The following is a 16,096-nucleotide window of genomic DNA, read 5'->3' as shown; positions in this document are numbered from 1 at the left end:
GTAACAGATAGTGGATAGCTCATGGAGAGGAGTATAATTCAACATACCACATCACTATTTCGGCCTCGGTGGAAATGATTACAATGGGGTGTAGCTTTCCCATGTAAAGTATTTAAGGATTTGGTTTAATGATAACAAATGCAAAAATGAAATACTTCATCTAAAGAAACCTATGAAGAGCAGTCATGTTAGTTGATCTGGTCATTAGTGATACATCAATGGTGTGTGTCCTGCTTGCATTCTAAACAGTGAATGCTGCATGATGGGAGCTGCGTTTAAAAGCATTTAGAAAGGACTTTATGTAAGATTCACACAGCAGGGGCTCCATGCCTTTTGTATGCAGGACAATCTATTTAGGGTTCCACAGAGACGCCAAGTTAGAAGTGATTTGGTGAACATGAACAATGGAGATAGCTCCTTTGAAAATTTCTTAATTTCTGAGATCTTCTATCTACACCATCAGGAGGTTGTGGAGCTCGCCTGTTATAAATGCATACTGAGAATTCACTGGCAATAGTTTTGAGGTAGCTACCAAGTCTCACTGTCTTCTGGTGAAATCTCTTGGTATCGTTCTAGGGAAGAAGTCAAACTGTATTGAGTGTCTTTTTTTTACCTTTTTATTATTCAAAACATAGCCAATCATTTGTCCACACAAGTAGGCTTTTAAAGCCTCACATGTGGTGTTATGGGATACTTCTGAAGAAGTATTATTTGGGTATGGTTATTATTTCCCCAGAAAAGAGGAGAGTGTTCAGGCTCCATCATTTGAATCCATTTGTGAATGGAACTACCACGGCAGAGAGGTTTCATTGTCCCCCCCAATCCTCCAGCGACACACCCTCTTGCAGTAGCTTGACTGCCACACACCTGTCTGAAATCCTCTCTAAACTCCTTCAACCCCTGTGTTAGGTTTGTGTTAGCATTGCCCACCGTAAGTCCGCTAGCACGTGGTCAAGAGAAAAACGTTTTCCTTTCTCCAGACTATCTCTCCGGGGTCTCATGAAACTCTCTTTTTCCTTTGACACATCAATACCGCCTGCTGTCTGCCGGAATCAATGTGTGCCCATGTTGCACACCTCTCTGTAGCAACCAAGACAACCCGAAAGCTTGGGATGAGAAAAGCTTGGGTGCAAATATGGTGCACCGCTCTGTGGCTCAGTTTTCTGCAACAGAGTTCCACAGAGAGCAGTGTGTCATTCCAATAGTTCCTATAGCTGCTGCTGCTTGCTCCTCCCTGCTCCCTAAAGATGCATGTATAACCATTTGGATGAATGAGCCCTGCACATAAACATGTTTACACGGTGACCATGGATATAACAGCAGGCATTTGTAGCCAGGACTAAGTGGTATGTAGGAGTATGCTAAACAGCTGCGCTTCACCTCAGTGCAGTGGAACTGGTAGTTTAGCACTATCCGTTCTCCGGAAGCCCCCCCACCCACCCCCATGACTTGGTGACAGATATGATCTGAACTTCAACTGAACATGAAGTGTGAGCTGAGAGAGCAGATGAATTATGTCATCCTGAAAGTGATGTTGTACATAGGCGTAGAGCTGCCTCAGTAACAGTCAGCTGTTCAAAGGTTAGGCAACTGTGGGGGTGGGGGTGGGGGGCTGCCAATACTTGACTAGAATGATGTAAGAAGCGGAGGGAGGGAGAAAAACGAGACGCACAGAGCAAAGGAGAGAGAGGGATAGAGAGGGGGGGAGTGAGAGAGGTTCACTGCTCCAATATTCTCCTCACTGTCGGAGACACAGACGGAGCTCCTCCCTAGCGGGTCTCCGAACTGAGGTAAGCTGGCTTTTCTCACTCCCACTCTTTCAAAAATTACAGAAAAATGTCACAATTTGTGACAGTATTTTAGAATTGTATGAATAGAATCATGCAGAGTAATTGTCCCGTATCCACGTTGATTTGAATGCAGAGACGGTGGTGTAACGCTGAGCACAGAGAGAACATTCATTAAGAATCTGTTGTGTGTGTGGGTGTTATCAAGTGGAGTGCGTCATGCAAACTGCACGAACGACTTCAAACAGGATCATTTTCAGGACTCCAATCTGTCAAGTTATGAAGACGTGTAAAGCCTACTTGTTAATAATGACGTGCATCTGACGTGAGAATATATCTAATGAGCCCGTTTGCATTATCTGTTTCTCCAGCCTTACTTTGACTCGAGCAGAAGTGACTGTCTTCAAATATCAGCACCTCGGACAGCGACACACCGCGGCTCTCACACGCTGCCGAGGAGAGCTCAGAGCCGGTTAGGAGCACAGGACATGGGGCTACCCTGGCACGGCCCCCCGCTAGGTTGCAATGAGCTTTAGCTTGTCCATGGCACACTAACAGTGGAGGAATGCCCTTGACAGCAGACTACGCAGAGTTGTTTTCAGCATGACGGCGGCCCCGGACACTGAGCCATCAGCCGCAGACTCGGTGGCGAAACAAGACTAAACCCGTGCATGTTTAACCAGAGTTGAAGACTCTTTGCCAAAACACAGCCTAATACTTGAGTTCTTCATACTACCATGGGGATAAGGCATATTTTGTTGCTGCTCATATACCTGGACCCTCTGTGCGCGCTGGGCGCAGCTATAGGCGGGAAGAAAACCAAGCAGGCGCCCCCCCGAAAGCCTCCCAAAGCCACCGCGGTGCCCTCAGCTGTCCCGCTGAACACCCTGCCGCCGGCACCCGCCAGCAACCACGACACATGCCTGGGCTACTACGACGTGAGCGGGCAGTATGACAAAATGTTCGAGTGCAACAACACGAACCACCGGTACTGCTGCGGGACGTGCTACCTGCGCTTCTGCTGCGAGTACAAGAAGGACCGGCTGGACCAGAAAGCCTGCAAGAACTACCAAACCCCGAAGTGGGTGCAGACGGTGGTCCCGTCCCCCATACCGACCGGAGAAACGTACGATCCGAGCATGGATCAGACCAACACGGCGGTGTACATCACCTGTGGGGTCATAGCCTTCATCATAGTGCTGGGGTTGTCAGTCAAAGTGGCGTACGACAAAGCCACAGAGCCCCCTCAGGAGATGAATATTCACAGGTGAGTCGGATGCACAGTTTAAAATGACAGCCTATTACGTGAGAATGACTTGTGCAATCCGTGCAATGTGTTTGAAGCACACACAATCTACCCCATCTGTTCCCAGAAATGTTCTCTCCTTAGTAAGGTTCACAAACAAATAGAGACAGACATCTAGAGCTCCTTGCAGACAAAGGTCTCGTGTACGAAAACAAGCATAGAGTCACTTTTGAGTGCAGTAGTTTCCAATGTACCATAATACAACCTAGTTGTAGTTAAAGTGTAAGTAATGTATTATTCAGACTGACACTAGGACAAAATAATAACATCTTGCATACTTGAATCCCATTAGCCCATATACTTGGTAAGCAAGCCAAAGCAGCCAGCTGTCAACACCCCCCCCCCCCAGTCACAGTCTGCTGTGTGCAAGTGGGGATCTGCAGAGATGGGATATTGTTCCCGAAGCTGGCTCTCCTCCGGGGGCTTCAGCATGGCGCTGGAGCACATGGTGTACTGCAGCTCCATCAGGGAACAATGCTGACACACATTATTTCCTCAAGATTGAATAGCTTTTTTTATTGGATGTATAATTCAACACATGAGCAATCTAAAGACTGTGAATAATGGATAGTGTTAACTGTATGGGCTGTATCAAGTTTGTGCGACATCATGCACGCATCACTGCACACTCAAGAAGAAACAGGAATGATGGGGGGGGGTCGCAGTAACATTAAAATATGAATGTAAAAGCAAAGGTTATGTTAGGTCACACATTTGTCATACAAAAAGCTTTGAACTGCTGCAGCACTGAAAAACTCATTTGATATAATTCCCCAAAGCAAACAAACACTTTGTGACCTTTCTCTCATCATGATTACTTCTCCCTCTCTTCCACTCTCCTCCCTCGAGGGCTCCTTGCTTCCATATGCACCTGGTGTGCGGTCTGACAAACATTCAAATTCAACCCAATTAGACACGATACTCATGCACCAAATGTTGTCTCTCTTGCAAATGAACATTTGTCATATTCCCAGAATAAAAAATGAAAGAAACACAGCAGCGCTGCTGAACCGTGATAGCACCAAACTGTCTGAACAATTAGCAGCCTTCTGCATGAAAGAACAGACACGCGATCACTTCGTCTTTAACAAGTTCAGCTGCACTGACAGACAAACATGGTGCAGTGGTAACAGTCATTCTTGTCTATTCGTTTTCCAGGGCCCTTGCAGACATCCTGCGGCAGCAGGGGCCCATCCCCATATCGCAGTATGACTGTGAGAACTTTGCAGCAATGAACGGCTCACCCAAAGACAACACGCCAGTCAGAACCTCATCCAAGAACCACTACACCCCTGTCCACAGCTCCAAGTCCAACCATGGTAAGTCCTCTCTCACCCTCCAGTCTCTGTGGCTGAATCAGTGCTGCAACCTTTAGCCCACATCAACCTCAGTGTGTCTATGTAAAGCATTTGGGGTACATTGATGTTTTCCATCCAGAATGTGGCACTCCTCCAAAAAGCACCCACTGTGCTCACCCCTTTCAGCAGTGTTTCTCCAATGATAACATCCAGTAATCATCCGATTTGAGGGGAAGGGAGAGAGTGAGAGGAACAAAGGGGTCTGCTAGTGGAGATAATTACAGGCTGGCAGCGTGGTGCAGCCCTGCCGCCTGACAGGCTGAGGGACGTCCTCTCCATCACTCAGGGTGAATTAGATTCAGAGAACAGGTATGGAGCATAAATGTGTATTATAGGTGGAAACTGATCCAAAGACACTCAAGGAGAGGATCAACTATTACTGTGTGAATCCTCCCGGTCCAGTGAAAATCATATGCCTCCAAAAATTAGAACAAAAATTATAATTGTTTTCCTTCATAGGTTGAGAAATGTCACTCCCTAGGATTTTACCAACAACTCACAACAGGATTTAATTTCATTCAAGATCATATTAAATAACTTTAGCTTTTTTTTGTGAAACAGCGATATTAGAGGCACAACCTTCTCTGCGTAATAACAACCATTCTCCCTGTGTCTTACTTCCATCCTACAGATCAAAACAACAAAATAGTGTTGTTAAAAAATTGGTTTAAGAAAAACATCTATTCTCCACCAAGAGATTGTATTTTCAGTGCACTGTCTTGTCCTCACTATTACCTAGAAAGGATCTGTTTCCTTTCGGCCCTTTGGAACATAACATGTATCTGTTTCGGATCAAGAAGATGGCCTCAGCAGCCTGCTGTAACTGAACAGCAATGCCAAATGGAAAGTCACAGTTAAGGAATGTATATAAAAGAACACGTCTTTTAACCAATGATAATGAGATTCATGCACATGCTTGTATTTTGAAATATGTTTTCTTGATTTAAAGATGTTAAACCATGCTACTGCTTTTCTGGGAATGTGACGAGTGGATCTGGAAGTATTTTCCCACCACAGATTGTGACTTATACACACTGTGATTATTCACACATGTAAATACTGACATGTTGATCAAAGTTACCAGGGCATTAAAAGATGTAAGTCAGGATGTTTGCTTCTGAGTGTACTGCAGCACACAGTAGTATTACCGTGGATTGGAGCTACAGGACATCGAAATGTTTGTGTGTCTTGTTCTTTACATGACAAGAGTCTGTATTCACGATATATTATTTAAAGAACAAGACACACAAATATTTAGATGTCCTGTAGCTCCAATCCACGGTAATACTATACAATATAATATATAATACACAAGTTGGCCGATTTCTGCTACATTGCTGTCCATCAAAACACATGAATGCTTGTAACAGTTGCTGCTCAGTGTTGCGACCTCTCTGCGTATCACTCATACGCAGCACCACTCTATCCTTCGGTCGGTTTCCTGCCCTGCAGAGGACGTGCTGATACGCAGCTGCACGTGGCGGGCTGCCTTCACTACGACCTTGCATGCATTTATACTCAGTAAAGGTTGCCATCCATTTATCATTCTATCCGGTGGTAGGCTTAGACCTTTCAGCCTGTTTGCACACAATAACTGCAAAGAGAACACAACAAAGCCAAGCCCCCCTTTTCTCCGGCCATGAAAGGCAGTGACAGTGTTAGCAAAGCGTGGTTAATGTGTGCAGATAAATGGTGAGCTCCGCTCCATGCCTCCAATGGCTCTAAGGTGCTGTGGAAATGAAGCCTACTTGCTTTCAGAGAAAAATACATATTCATGTGCACCTACATTGGCATTATGCACAGAGCGGGGAGGTAGGCCTCTGGGGTGGGGCGCTCCTCGGCTGGAGTCATGAATGTCACTTCACATCCAACGTCTGATCCTCACCATGCAGAGGCTCTCAGCAGAAATCACTTCCACACATCCTCAGCTTTGTTTAGGCTCAATTCTAAAAATACATACTCATTTATTTTTCTCATATTCGTGGAGTGACATGAATTCCTTGGTGCACTGCAAAACGTTCCTGCATTTTTAGAACGATAAATAGTTTTAAAATAACAGATCCTAAAGTCAAAGAGTAGAGACAGCATCATCTGATACCAGCCCAAGTGCTGCTAGTTCCTTTGGCATCCACTCTGCATTGCTGCGTGCTCAGTTCCTCTTCTAGGCCAGGCTGTACGGTGGAAGGAAGGAGTGGATACCTTTACTGAGGTCGCCTGGGGTTAAAGTCAACGTTAACTGTTTGAGTAATGCAGTCTGGCCCACAGCTCGCTTCAGATGAAGTTGATTTATTTAGCCGACACCACAGGCAAAGAGTTTCCTCTTTTAAAGTATTGCTTGGTTTCCTCATACACACTTTGTTAATGTGCAGGATGATGACATGTATGTTGCAGGTAGTGCAGAGAGTAGCTGCTTCTTCTGTCACAGTTTGCTCAACAGAAACAAAGAAATCCTCCATATAGCACCACTTGTATGAGTTATAGGTCTGGGTCTACTGCACCGGAAGAATCAGAATAAGCAAGAAAGAAGCATGACGATGTTCAAATGTCGAGCCAGTGTCGGTGTGTCTGAGCAGCCGCTGCGGATCATTACAGGTCTGCTGATAGAAAACATGTCCAGCTATATAGCAGCCTCCACCTGACCCAACAGGAAGTTTAGTCTACATTTCCAAATAGTGATTTAATGACTTTTAATATTCATCAAAAGGCACTTTTATAATCACATTAAGTGAGCCTTCCCCCTGCCATGCTCCCCCCCGCGCACACACACACGCACGCACGCACGCACGCATGCACCACACCACACACACACGTCCTCACCTCAACCTATGGAGAGGTATGACATCTCTACTGTGACCTCGCTGGCTCCCAACTCGCTCTGTGCACAAGATGGTGTATATCAACTTCCGGCGGGTGGGGGTGAGGGCGAGTACTTCCGGTTTGAGTACAGAGTGTTGACAGCTTGTTTTGACATAGACACCAAGAGCAAGAATGAGCGGATTTAGGATTTCATTTATTTCATAATTAGGACTTTAAGAACAATTGTACACTCAGACAACAATCACAAAGTTGTAGCAGGCTACATACAATTACTTAGGACAATATATATGACCTTACACCATCAGCAACTGTAAACTGCTTTGGCTTAGTGGAAGTGAACACCATGTCACTCACTCTGCCTGGTTTCACACCCTATTCATTACACAAAATAATTGTCAAATTAATTGAAAAGGTCGTTGATGCAACATACTAGATCAGCTCTTGGCACAAAGGAAATACTCATTAAACCGTGGATTGGTAGTGAACACATACTGTACTTACCATGGTTCTTGGCTTGTGCCATCGTTGCTCTGTTTCAGTGCAGCTGAGGACAGGGGGGACAGCAGCCAGGTTGAGTGTGGAGTAGTGTGCGGTCTGGAACAGCAGTGCAACATTGTGGTTGCAGAGTGCTGTTCCAGCTACACAGGAACACTTTGCCACTGCAATCTCCACAGGTGAACAGTTCTTAAAACAAAATGTCAGTCATTTTACATTTAGGACACTGCTTCAATACAACACAGACAAATGAGAAAGCTGAGAGCAGGCTGATCAGGCAAGTAGTAGGTGTGGGAAAAGGCTAAACCATGTCAGGTTGTCAGTCACATCACATACACAGAAGTTCTGCTGTTTGGAATACTGTCATTTAAGGACATTCAAACAGATACGCTTGTATAGCCTGTCTCAGCTCTCTCAATGTATTATCTTATAACTACATAAAATAGTGTTAGTAGAACGTTGAACAGCTTAACATAGATGTAGGGTACAAAACCAGCACTTACCTAACACTGGCCAACACAAATAATTGGACCCTACATGGATTATACTAACCATTCAGTAAAGAACAGCAGCCGTCACAACCAGTTTCTGGGGTTTCCATGAAAGCAGAGACGGTTTTCAACCTCTCATTAAGAATCTTTGATGAAAGCTAAGTTTGGGTTTAGCTAATGTATTTATCATTTTACACGAGAGGGTTACAAAACGAAAATAAATCTGTAGCCCCTTCATGCTACACACACATAGCTAGCTACCAGTTGATGTGAGCAAATGTATTGTCACTATGTAATCTGTTGCAACACGTCAGCTAGCTGGGCTTATTTGAATCCTAAATCACAGGTTACCTACTCTTGCCACATCACAACCCCAGAACATGAACCTGATTGAGGCTTTGAATCGATTAACACTTTTTATTTTCCTCCCTACTCTGAGATCGTGAGGCTTTTCATGCTTTCTCATGGACCTGTAACAGCTAGCCCTGATGCTCACTCTCCCTGAAGGTAGATCTTTGTTTGAAACTGTGGGGAATTGGATATCATTCATGTTATCAAAAACACTTGACACTGTATCAAGACTGTCAAGTTGTCAAAGTTAGCCAGTAACTACAGCTTTGTTTCTCACGTACCTTCATAATTGTCGATGTAACTGGATATGTACATCTTGAACCTCTTTTGCTCCTCTGGGCTGAGGGTTAGGGTTAGGGGTACCAGCCGATGTACCTTCGGCAGGTCTTGGAGACATCGTGTGTACAATTGTGCCATCTTCTTGCCTTGCTGAGGTAACGTTAACGTCAGCCTTCTCACTTTGTTCTACCTTAGAACCGAAGTTTACAACCGCACACTCAATGAAGCGGAAATAGAAATACGTCATCCCGTGCAACTAGCGAATTGGTCAGATCATCACTCACATTTTAACATCAACATGTCTAATAGAAGCTTCCTCCAGAGTGCACCTCAGCATGTGAGAGACCCCATCTAATCGCCTCCTGCCCTAAATCTCATTACTGGCCCTTATTATACACTGGACCTTTGGCCTGTGTGTGTGTGTGTGTGTGTGTGTGTGTGTGTGTGTGTGTGTGTGTGTGTGTGTGTGTGTGTGTGTGTGTGTGTGTGTGTGTGTGTGTGTGTGTGTGTGTGTGTGTGTGTGTGTGTGTGTGTGTGTGTGTGTGTGTGTGTGTGTGTGTGTGTGTGTCAGGGGTCTATCAGCTTAACTGTCCCTGTTAATTATGAGCTGGTGTGGCTGAACCAATATTTTCACGAGGGCAGGAAAAGGCTATCTTTTTGCAAAGATGGTATTTAAAAGAAGAGAAAAATAAAGGCATGGAGATCTGCGATGCAGGGCTCCAGCTGAACGGCTTCATGGAGATGATGTGTGCAGCTCCATGTCCACTCCAGCACATCGGCATCTGATAATGCTGTAAAATCAGTAAACCATGTAAATGACATCTCCGGGTCTGTGTTAGAGCTTAATCGACTTTGGATTCGGATAACCTCCACAATGCCACCCTCAACTCCGTTCATAAAATAATTACCTTATTATTCACATTCTCCACTCAGAGGTAGTTCAGAGATGTAGGTTCAGTGAAGAAGTAATGTGATTGAAAAGTATTACCATATGAATCCTCAGCAGCAGCAGCATGGCGCGTAGTTGAGGTGAAAGTCACGCTTTTCTTTGTATCAAGGACGATAAATTCATAATGCGTAGCCTTCCCCTGCAGGCTTCATGCTACCTCACCTTAATGAGCTGCGAACGGGAGCAGGAGGAAAGAAGAGGATTGCTTTTGAAGGGCCTCTTTCATGTAAGGTTTGTCACAGTGAGTCGAGAAGAGGCCTACTAATGACAAAGGTGACAACAAAAGTGTGAGTGCACAACCCAGTCTCACGGCATTTCGTGTTCACCAACACGATTTTTAATCTATTGATTCGTGTTCACCAACACGATTTTTAATCTATTGATTCGTGTTCACCAACACGATTTGCCCCTTTTTTTCGTGTTGCACAGCACGATTTTAAAAGCAATGTATTTCTACTGCCTGCAGCACGTCTTTTTCTCCGGTCGGGTCGAGGAAGACCGGAAGCTGTGTGGTTCATAAAAACATGTTCTTACTCAATATCAAGCCACAGTTAATGCTTTTATTTTAAATCGTATAATTTCGGACTTTTGTTGCCGTCTGTGAGGAAAATAAATGGGGCTCAGAGCCTCAGAATACTGAAATCTGTATTTTTTAAAATCTTTTTTTCCTTCTAATTTGTTATTCTTTTCAAAATAACACACTGTTATTTACTCACCAATAACACACAATTATCCTTGCTTTTATTTATTGGTTTAATTCCATAATCTCTGGATTTTTTGGCGTCCGTCAGGAACTGAATTTCAAAATAAAAATAACCGGAAACAGACGTAGGCATTTCGAGCGATTACCCAAGATCCTCAGCTATGGTTTTAAGCTTGCTTATTGGATGTTTTAGCCGCAATGCATGCTGGGATTTGTTGTTCATATGATATGAAATCCGGAAAACATTTTAAAAGAATAAAATACTTAATTCCGAGCGCTCTTGCTTTTCTCTTTGAAAGTCATCACATAACGGCATTGTAATACACGGTTCGGCTGCATTACATATTACAGATCTGCCGTAGTTCTTTATTTATAGAGCCCTGATGAGAAGACCTTTGGAAAAACTGAGAAAATGCCGCCGAAACTGAATACTTGACGTGGATCATAAATATATTCAACAATTAAACAACATCTTCAATTTCACTTCACACAATACGTCTCCTTGCAGTATCAACACTAATTCGGCTGACTTTTACATTTGATCTAATTCACAGATAGGTTATATTTACACCATAACGGTGCACAGCTGATATAAAAGGACTGTAGTTTTTAAAGATATTACTGATTTTCTTTGAATGTAAGAATGTAAATACTGAGTCTGAAATAGTATAGCAATATGCTGTAAAATTATGTGAAAGCATGAATACAACTACACATTTTCAGAAAACAAAAGTGTCCTACACTAATAATACAAAGTTATTATGGCTGTGTGTACCTTGTGTGCACCGCCTCGTGGTTAAAGCACGTTATTGAATTATTGTGTTTTATTTGTTAAATATATTAAGAGTACATACTTTCATAGGGGGAAAGTATAAATATAGAATATAAAAAATCAAGAAGATACTATAAAGTGATCTCTACAATAAAACAGTTTAGTGCAGAATGTACAAAGATATTAATAGGAGGAGGAGCAAAACAGAAAAACGAATGAACCTTTATTTAAACATTAAATAACAGATTAAGGTCTTCTTTTAAATAAGAAAAAAACTTTGGGGGTATCTATCTACAGATACATATTAAGCCTGACAAAGTACTTAACGTCTAATATATTGCTTTCCTGCAATGTTAACTATGTTGAAGCACTTATTTTAACTGATATTATACATATGAATTATACTCTTATGTATGTAGATAGAATAAGAAATGTGCAGAATATGACAGTTTAATGGTGGAGGTACACACATATTGATAGATGTCTTGTAATGCACTGTTGAGGAACCTGTGACCCAAGTGTTTCATTCATTGCATAACTACACCGTAGTTGTGTATATATGTCAATACACCTTTGAAAATCTTGAAAGGGATGTGCAAAATAGCCATAATATACAGTCTTTAATTAACTATTAGTAGAGAATAACAAGTAATGAATATACTTTATTACTCGTTTCCATTCATGTCAATTGCAGATACATGTTTAGTCTTCTCAAGCACCAACTATCAAATATCTCTCCTGATTGTTGGCACTTGACAATCACCTTCCCTGAATTTTACTCAGGTGTAACTAAAGTCTGATTTAAGGGTTGTTTATATTTCACATAATTAATCAGAATCTGCAAAGTAACTCAAATAAATGCAGTGGAGTAAAAATACCAGGTTAACCTCTGAATTGTAGTGGAGTAGAATTACAAAGTAACAATGAGCTGTCATGTGGGTATTAATGCTGCGCATTATGGACACAAGCGATTTTCACCCATTTATTAATTATATGTTTTACATTTGTGACCCGCTCTATCGAAATCAGTCGGAAGTCGCAACGGCTCATTTCAAAATAAACGTGGATTTGCGTAAAAAACAATTTTTTCGGGGTTTGGGTGTTTTGTTTGATTTTAAACAAACAAAGTATTGGCTTTCAGAATATTAAACTTTTATTTCCAAACTCACACGATAAATACATTCTTTAAGCTTGTAAAGGGAAGATGATAGGCATTCTGCTCTTCCGCAGCGCCGCCGCCCCTCCCTCCGGCTGACATTATGAATGTAAGCGTAGAGTAATCATAAATAACACGGCAGGGTCCGTTACAGTTTGTTTTCATCTGATTTCAATTAAACGAAGTCTTGGCTTTCAGAATATTAAACTTGTTTCAGCAAATTCAGATGATAAATACAACTTTGAAGCTTCGGCATAATTACAAGCGGAGAACGGAATAATTTAACGTCACAGCAGGCATAACAACAGCCGGTGTTTCTCGTGAGGGTTTTCCCCGGGAAACAAACGCAATATGCAAAACGCAAAATTACACAAACACACACACACGTATACACACACACACACACACACACACACACACACACACTCGCGAGCTTCCCGCAGACCAGTAATCCAAACGAAAATATCTTCCCTCCGTAGTATTTTGATCATTTGCTCCGATAATAACCAATCAGATCGATGGATTCCAGAGAAGAGAAAACTTTGAAGGCCTTTTTGTCAAAATGATGACTCGGTAACAGTCATTATATAATGTGACATATTTCGCTTAATATTTGGAGTACAAAAACAATCCTGATATCATTAGAAAGCTAGGAATCTCCTCTTTCCAGCAGTGTATACAACTCAAAATGTGTCTTCGGGTCAATGTGACTGATTTCGATAGAGCAGGTCACATTTGATAACACCAATGTGTTTAATACTGGCAACTTCTAATTGTGGGAAAAACGAAAACGTTCAGTAGAGACGTCCCATAGAACATTTTGCGAAACACAATAGCCAGCATGTGTAGTTCTGGGGGGGCGTTCGATTCCAGTTTTGGATAGTCTGGCGTGGTTTCGTTCCATTTCACACAGCTGTTTGACGCTCTGCGTAACCTTACGGGGACTGTAGTCCTAAACGATAGCTGGGGATTATGGGTAGTGTAGTGTCTTCGGCCATCCTAAACTCAGAAATGTTGACAATCGCAATGATGCTCGAAATGTCCCTTATAGGCCTACGTCTGTTTCCGGTTATTTTTATTTTGAAATTCAGTTCCTGACGGACGGCAAAAAAGCCCGAGATTATGGAATTAAACCAATAAATAAAAGCAAGGATAATTGTGTGTTATTGGTGAGTAAATAACAGTGTGTTATTTTGAAAAGAATATCGAATTAGAAGGAAAAAAAGATTTAAAAAAATACAGATTTCAGTATCCTGAGGCTCTGAGCCCCATTTATTTTCCTCACAGACGGCAACAAAAGTCCGAAATTATACGATTTCAAATAAAAGCAATAACTGTGGCTTGATATTGAGTAAGAACATGTTTTTATGAACCCCACAGCTTCAGGTCTTCCTCGACCCGACCGGAGAAAAAGACGTGCTGCAGGCAGTAGAAATACATTGCTTTTAAAATCGTGTTGTGCAACACGAAAAAAAGGGGCAAATGGTGTTGGTGAACACGAATCAATAGATTAAAAATCGTGTTGGTGAACACGAAATGCCGTGAGACTGGGTTGGAGTGCATGTCACACACAATTGCTGGTATGATTGAATGGGAAAATAAGCCCAGTAGATCGCCTCTCTGCCGTGCTGACAGCAGGGCAGAGAGGCTGTGATGGAGTCCAAAGACCATTGGTAGGCTGCTGGTGGAAACTATATTGCTTTTTCTCTCTTTGTTTTCTGAGGATCGTCGCTCTATGGTCGCTAGGTTCACTTTTACAACCCTCTCATCTGTGCTGTAGCCTGTAGGGTAAGAGACCGTGGAAAAGTTCTCCATTTGACATGATGGAAACCCAAACAGTGTTCTTTACCTTCACAGCCCCATGTGATCTTTATTTCAGCTAAATGATCTGGGGCTGGACTACGTATGAAAAAATAGAGCTGAGTGAAGATCGATAAATGTCCTCAAGGGATTGAACTTCAGTCAGTGTCAGCTGGCTCTGAAGACTACACCTTTCAAAGGTTTTAGTTTAATGAGGAGATGGAGTTAGTGAGCTCACAGAGGTGTTTAGCCACACTTTGATAACAAACTAAGTCAAACAAATACATGAAATAAAAAGAAGATGTAATAAACATATTGATTTCAATCATTCATTTTCTCTTGTTGAAAAAATAAGATTGCATTGTTCACTATTTCCTGACATTTTAAGACTAAAGTATTTCATTTAGATTTATTTTTGGCTCTTCTGTTTGTCTGTTTCTCATTGTCCTTGTTGCCTTGGTCAAACAAAGGTTCCATCAAATCAAATGATCCGACATGTCTGCTGATGCAATCTAATACCAGGAAGTCTTTTTGGACTTTACAACAAAAAACCCACATTCAATTAGAATCTATGTATCAATTGCCATAATATGGAGTCCTAACTTGATTAAATGTAGATATAGGTATTAATCCTGCAGAACTGGAAGGTATCCATGTATCTCTCGAAGGTACTCATGTTCTGTCCAATGTAAAGGAGTTGCTTTGTGTAGGTAGGAACACACTACTAATGTTTCAAGTTTAAAAATACTGTGTGTATATGTCTGCCTAATTGATTGAGTGTGTGTGTGTGTGTGTGTGTGTGTGTGTGTGTGTGTGTGTGTGTGTGTGTGTGTGTGTGTGTGTGTGCACAGGTCTCCACTATGGAAAGGAGAGCTCTTTGAGCAGTGGAGGCGCTGACCTTCACAACTTCATCTCCTCTGGTTTTGTGACGCTGGGTCGAGGCCATCAGAAAGGTAGAGTAGTGTTTCTCTCTTTCTGTCGGGGGGGGCTGGAGTTAACTCTTCTACCTAACACACTGTGTACATGCTTAATGCTAAAGTTACCTGCATATTGTTCCACTTGCGGTATCAGTAATCAACAGCCAGGCTGACTCTAAAACTCGTACATTTGGTTCCACTGCTGCGAATGTATTTCTTCACTCGCTCTTGGCTGATTTCCCTTTCATCATACTAACTACAGCAGCCGACTAACTTTAAGGAATACCAACTCACATTGAGGAGTGGTCTACAATGAGATCTATTACAGAGTGTCATGGCCTTGTTTTCAAGGGCACGAAGAGCTGCGGGGCCCAAAAGATGCTCTCGCTATTTTAATGGCCACCATCATATTTACGTTAACATTAAGTTAGTTGTTTTTTTGCTAGCCTTCGCTTCGTTTGTTTTCATCCCCAGAGGGGATCCATATGCAGCCAGAAATAAACCTCTGCTGATATGCTCTGAAGTTCACCCCCCCACACATCTCAACCATAGATGAGAAATGGGGAGAAATATTATTAGGTTTGTATGAATCCTAATTCCCTCCGAATAGACTGCATAAGAGCAGACGAGCTTCCCTCTGGTATCTCTGGCTCTATACTTCATACAAACAGCATGGGGCATGCCTAAGTGTTCAGCATCTGTGCACTGAAGTCTGTCTTTTCTTGCAGCGGGTTGCCTCTGATTCTTGTGCTGAAAAAACGAAATAAACTTGACGGATTGAGATCTTGGATAGGTCTGCTGATGCTAAGATTTCTTGCAAAAAAAAGGGTACGAAGCATGTGCCGAGCCTCTCTTTCCAATGTTAGCAGTGGCGTAACTATCGACGATGCAGCTGGTGCAACGCACCAGGGCCCA

The 16,096-nt window shown here is 42.5% G+C and overlaps 1 protein-coding gene across 7 annotated transcripts in view; it reads left to right on the top strand.

Annotated features, from left to right (window-relative positions):
• The first annotated feature begins 1,687 nt into the window (after nt 1-1,687).
• The window catches only part of LOC117540972 (protein shisa-6-like), a 61,015-nt gene continuing 46,606 nt past the window's right edge, over nt 1,688-16,096 (top strand). For 4 of the 7 annotated variants that reach the window (XM_034207971.1, XM_034207969.1, XM_034207968.1 and 1 more), the window contains exons 1-4: nt 1,688-1,790; nt 2,159-3,054; nt 4,252-4,412; nt 15,116-15,217. In XM_034207971.1, coding sequence (XP_034063862.1) covers nt 2,525-3,054; nt 4,252-4,412; nt 15,116-15,217 — 793 coding nt within the window. In that variant the 5' untranslated portion in view covers nt 1,688-1,790; nt 2,159-2,524. The remainder of the gene's footprint in view (nt 1,791-2,158; nt 3,055-4,251; nt 4,413-15,115; nt 15,218-16,096) is intronic. The other 3 variants (XM_034207973.1, XM_034207972.1, XM_034207967.1) reach the window with 1 other exon arrangement.

The sequence above is a fragment of the Gymnodraco acuticeps genome, unplaced genomic scaffold (genome assembly GCF_902827175.1).
Source record: "Gymnodraco acuticeps unplaced genomic scaffold, fGymAcu1.1, whole genome shotgun sequence".
NCBI classification, from domain to species: Eukaryota; Metazoa; Chordata; class Actinopteri; order Perciformes; family Bathydraconidae; genus Gymnodraco; species Gymnodraco acuticeps.
The sequence above is the reverse complement of the archived record's forward strand: the minus strand, read 5'-3'. Positions and strand labels throughout refer to the sequence as shown.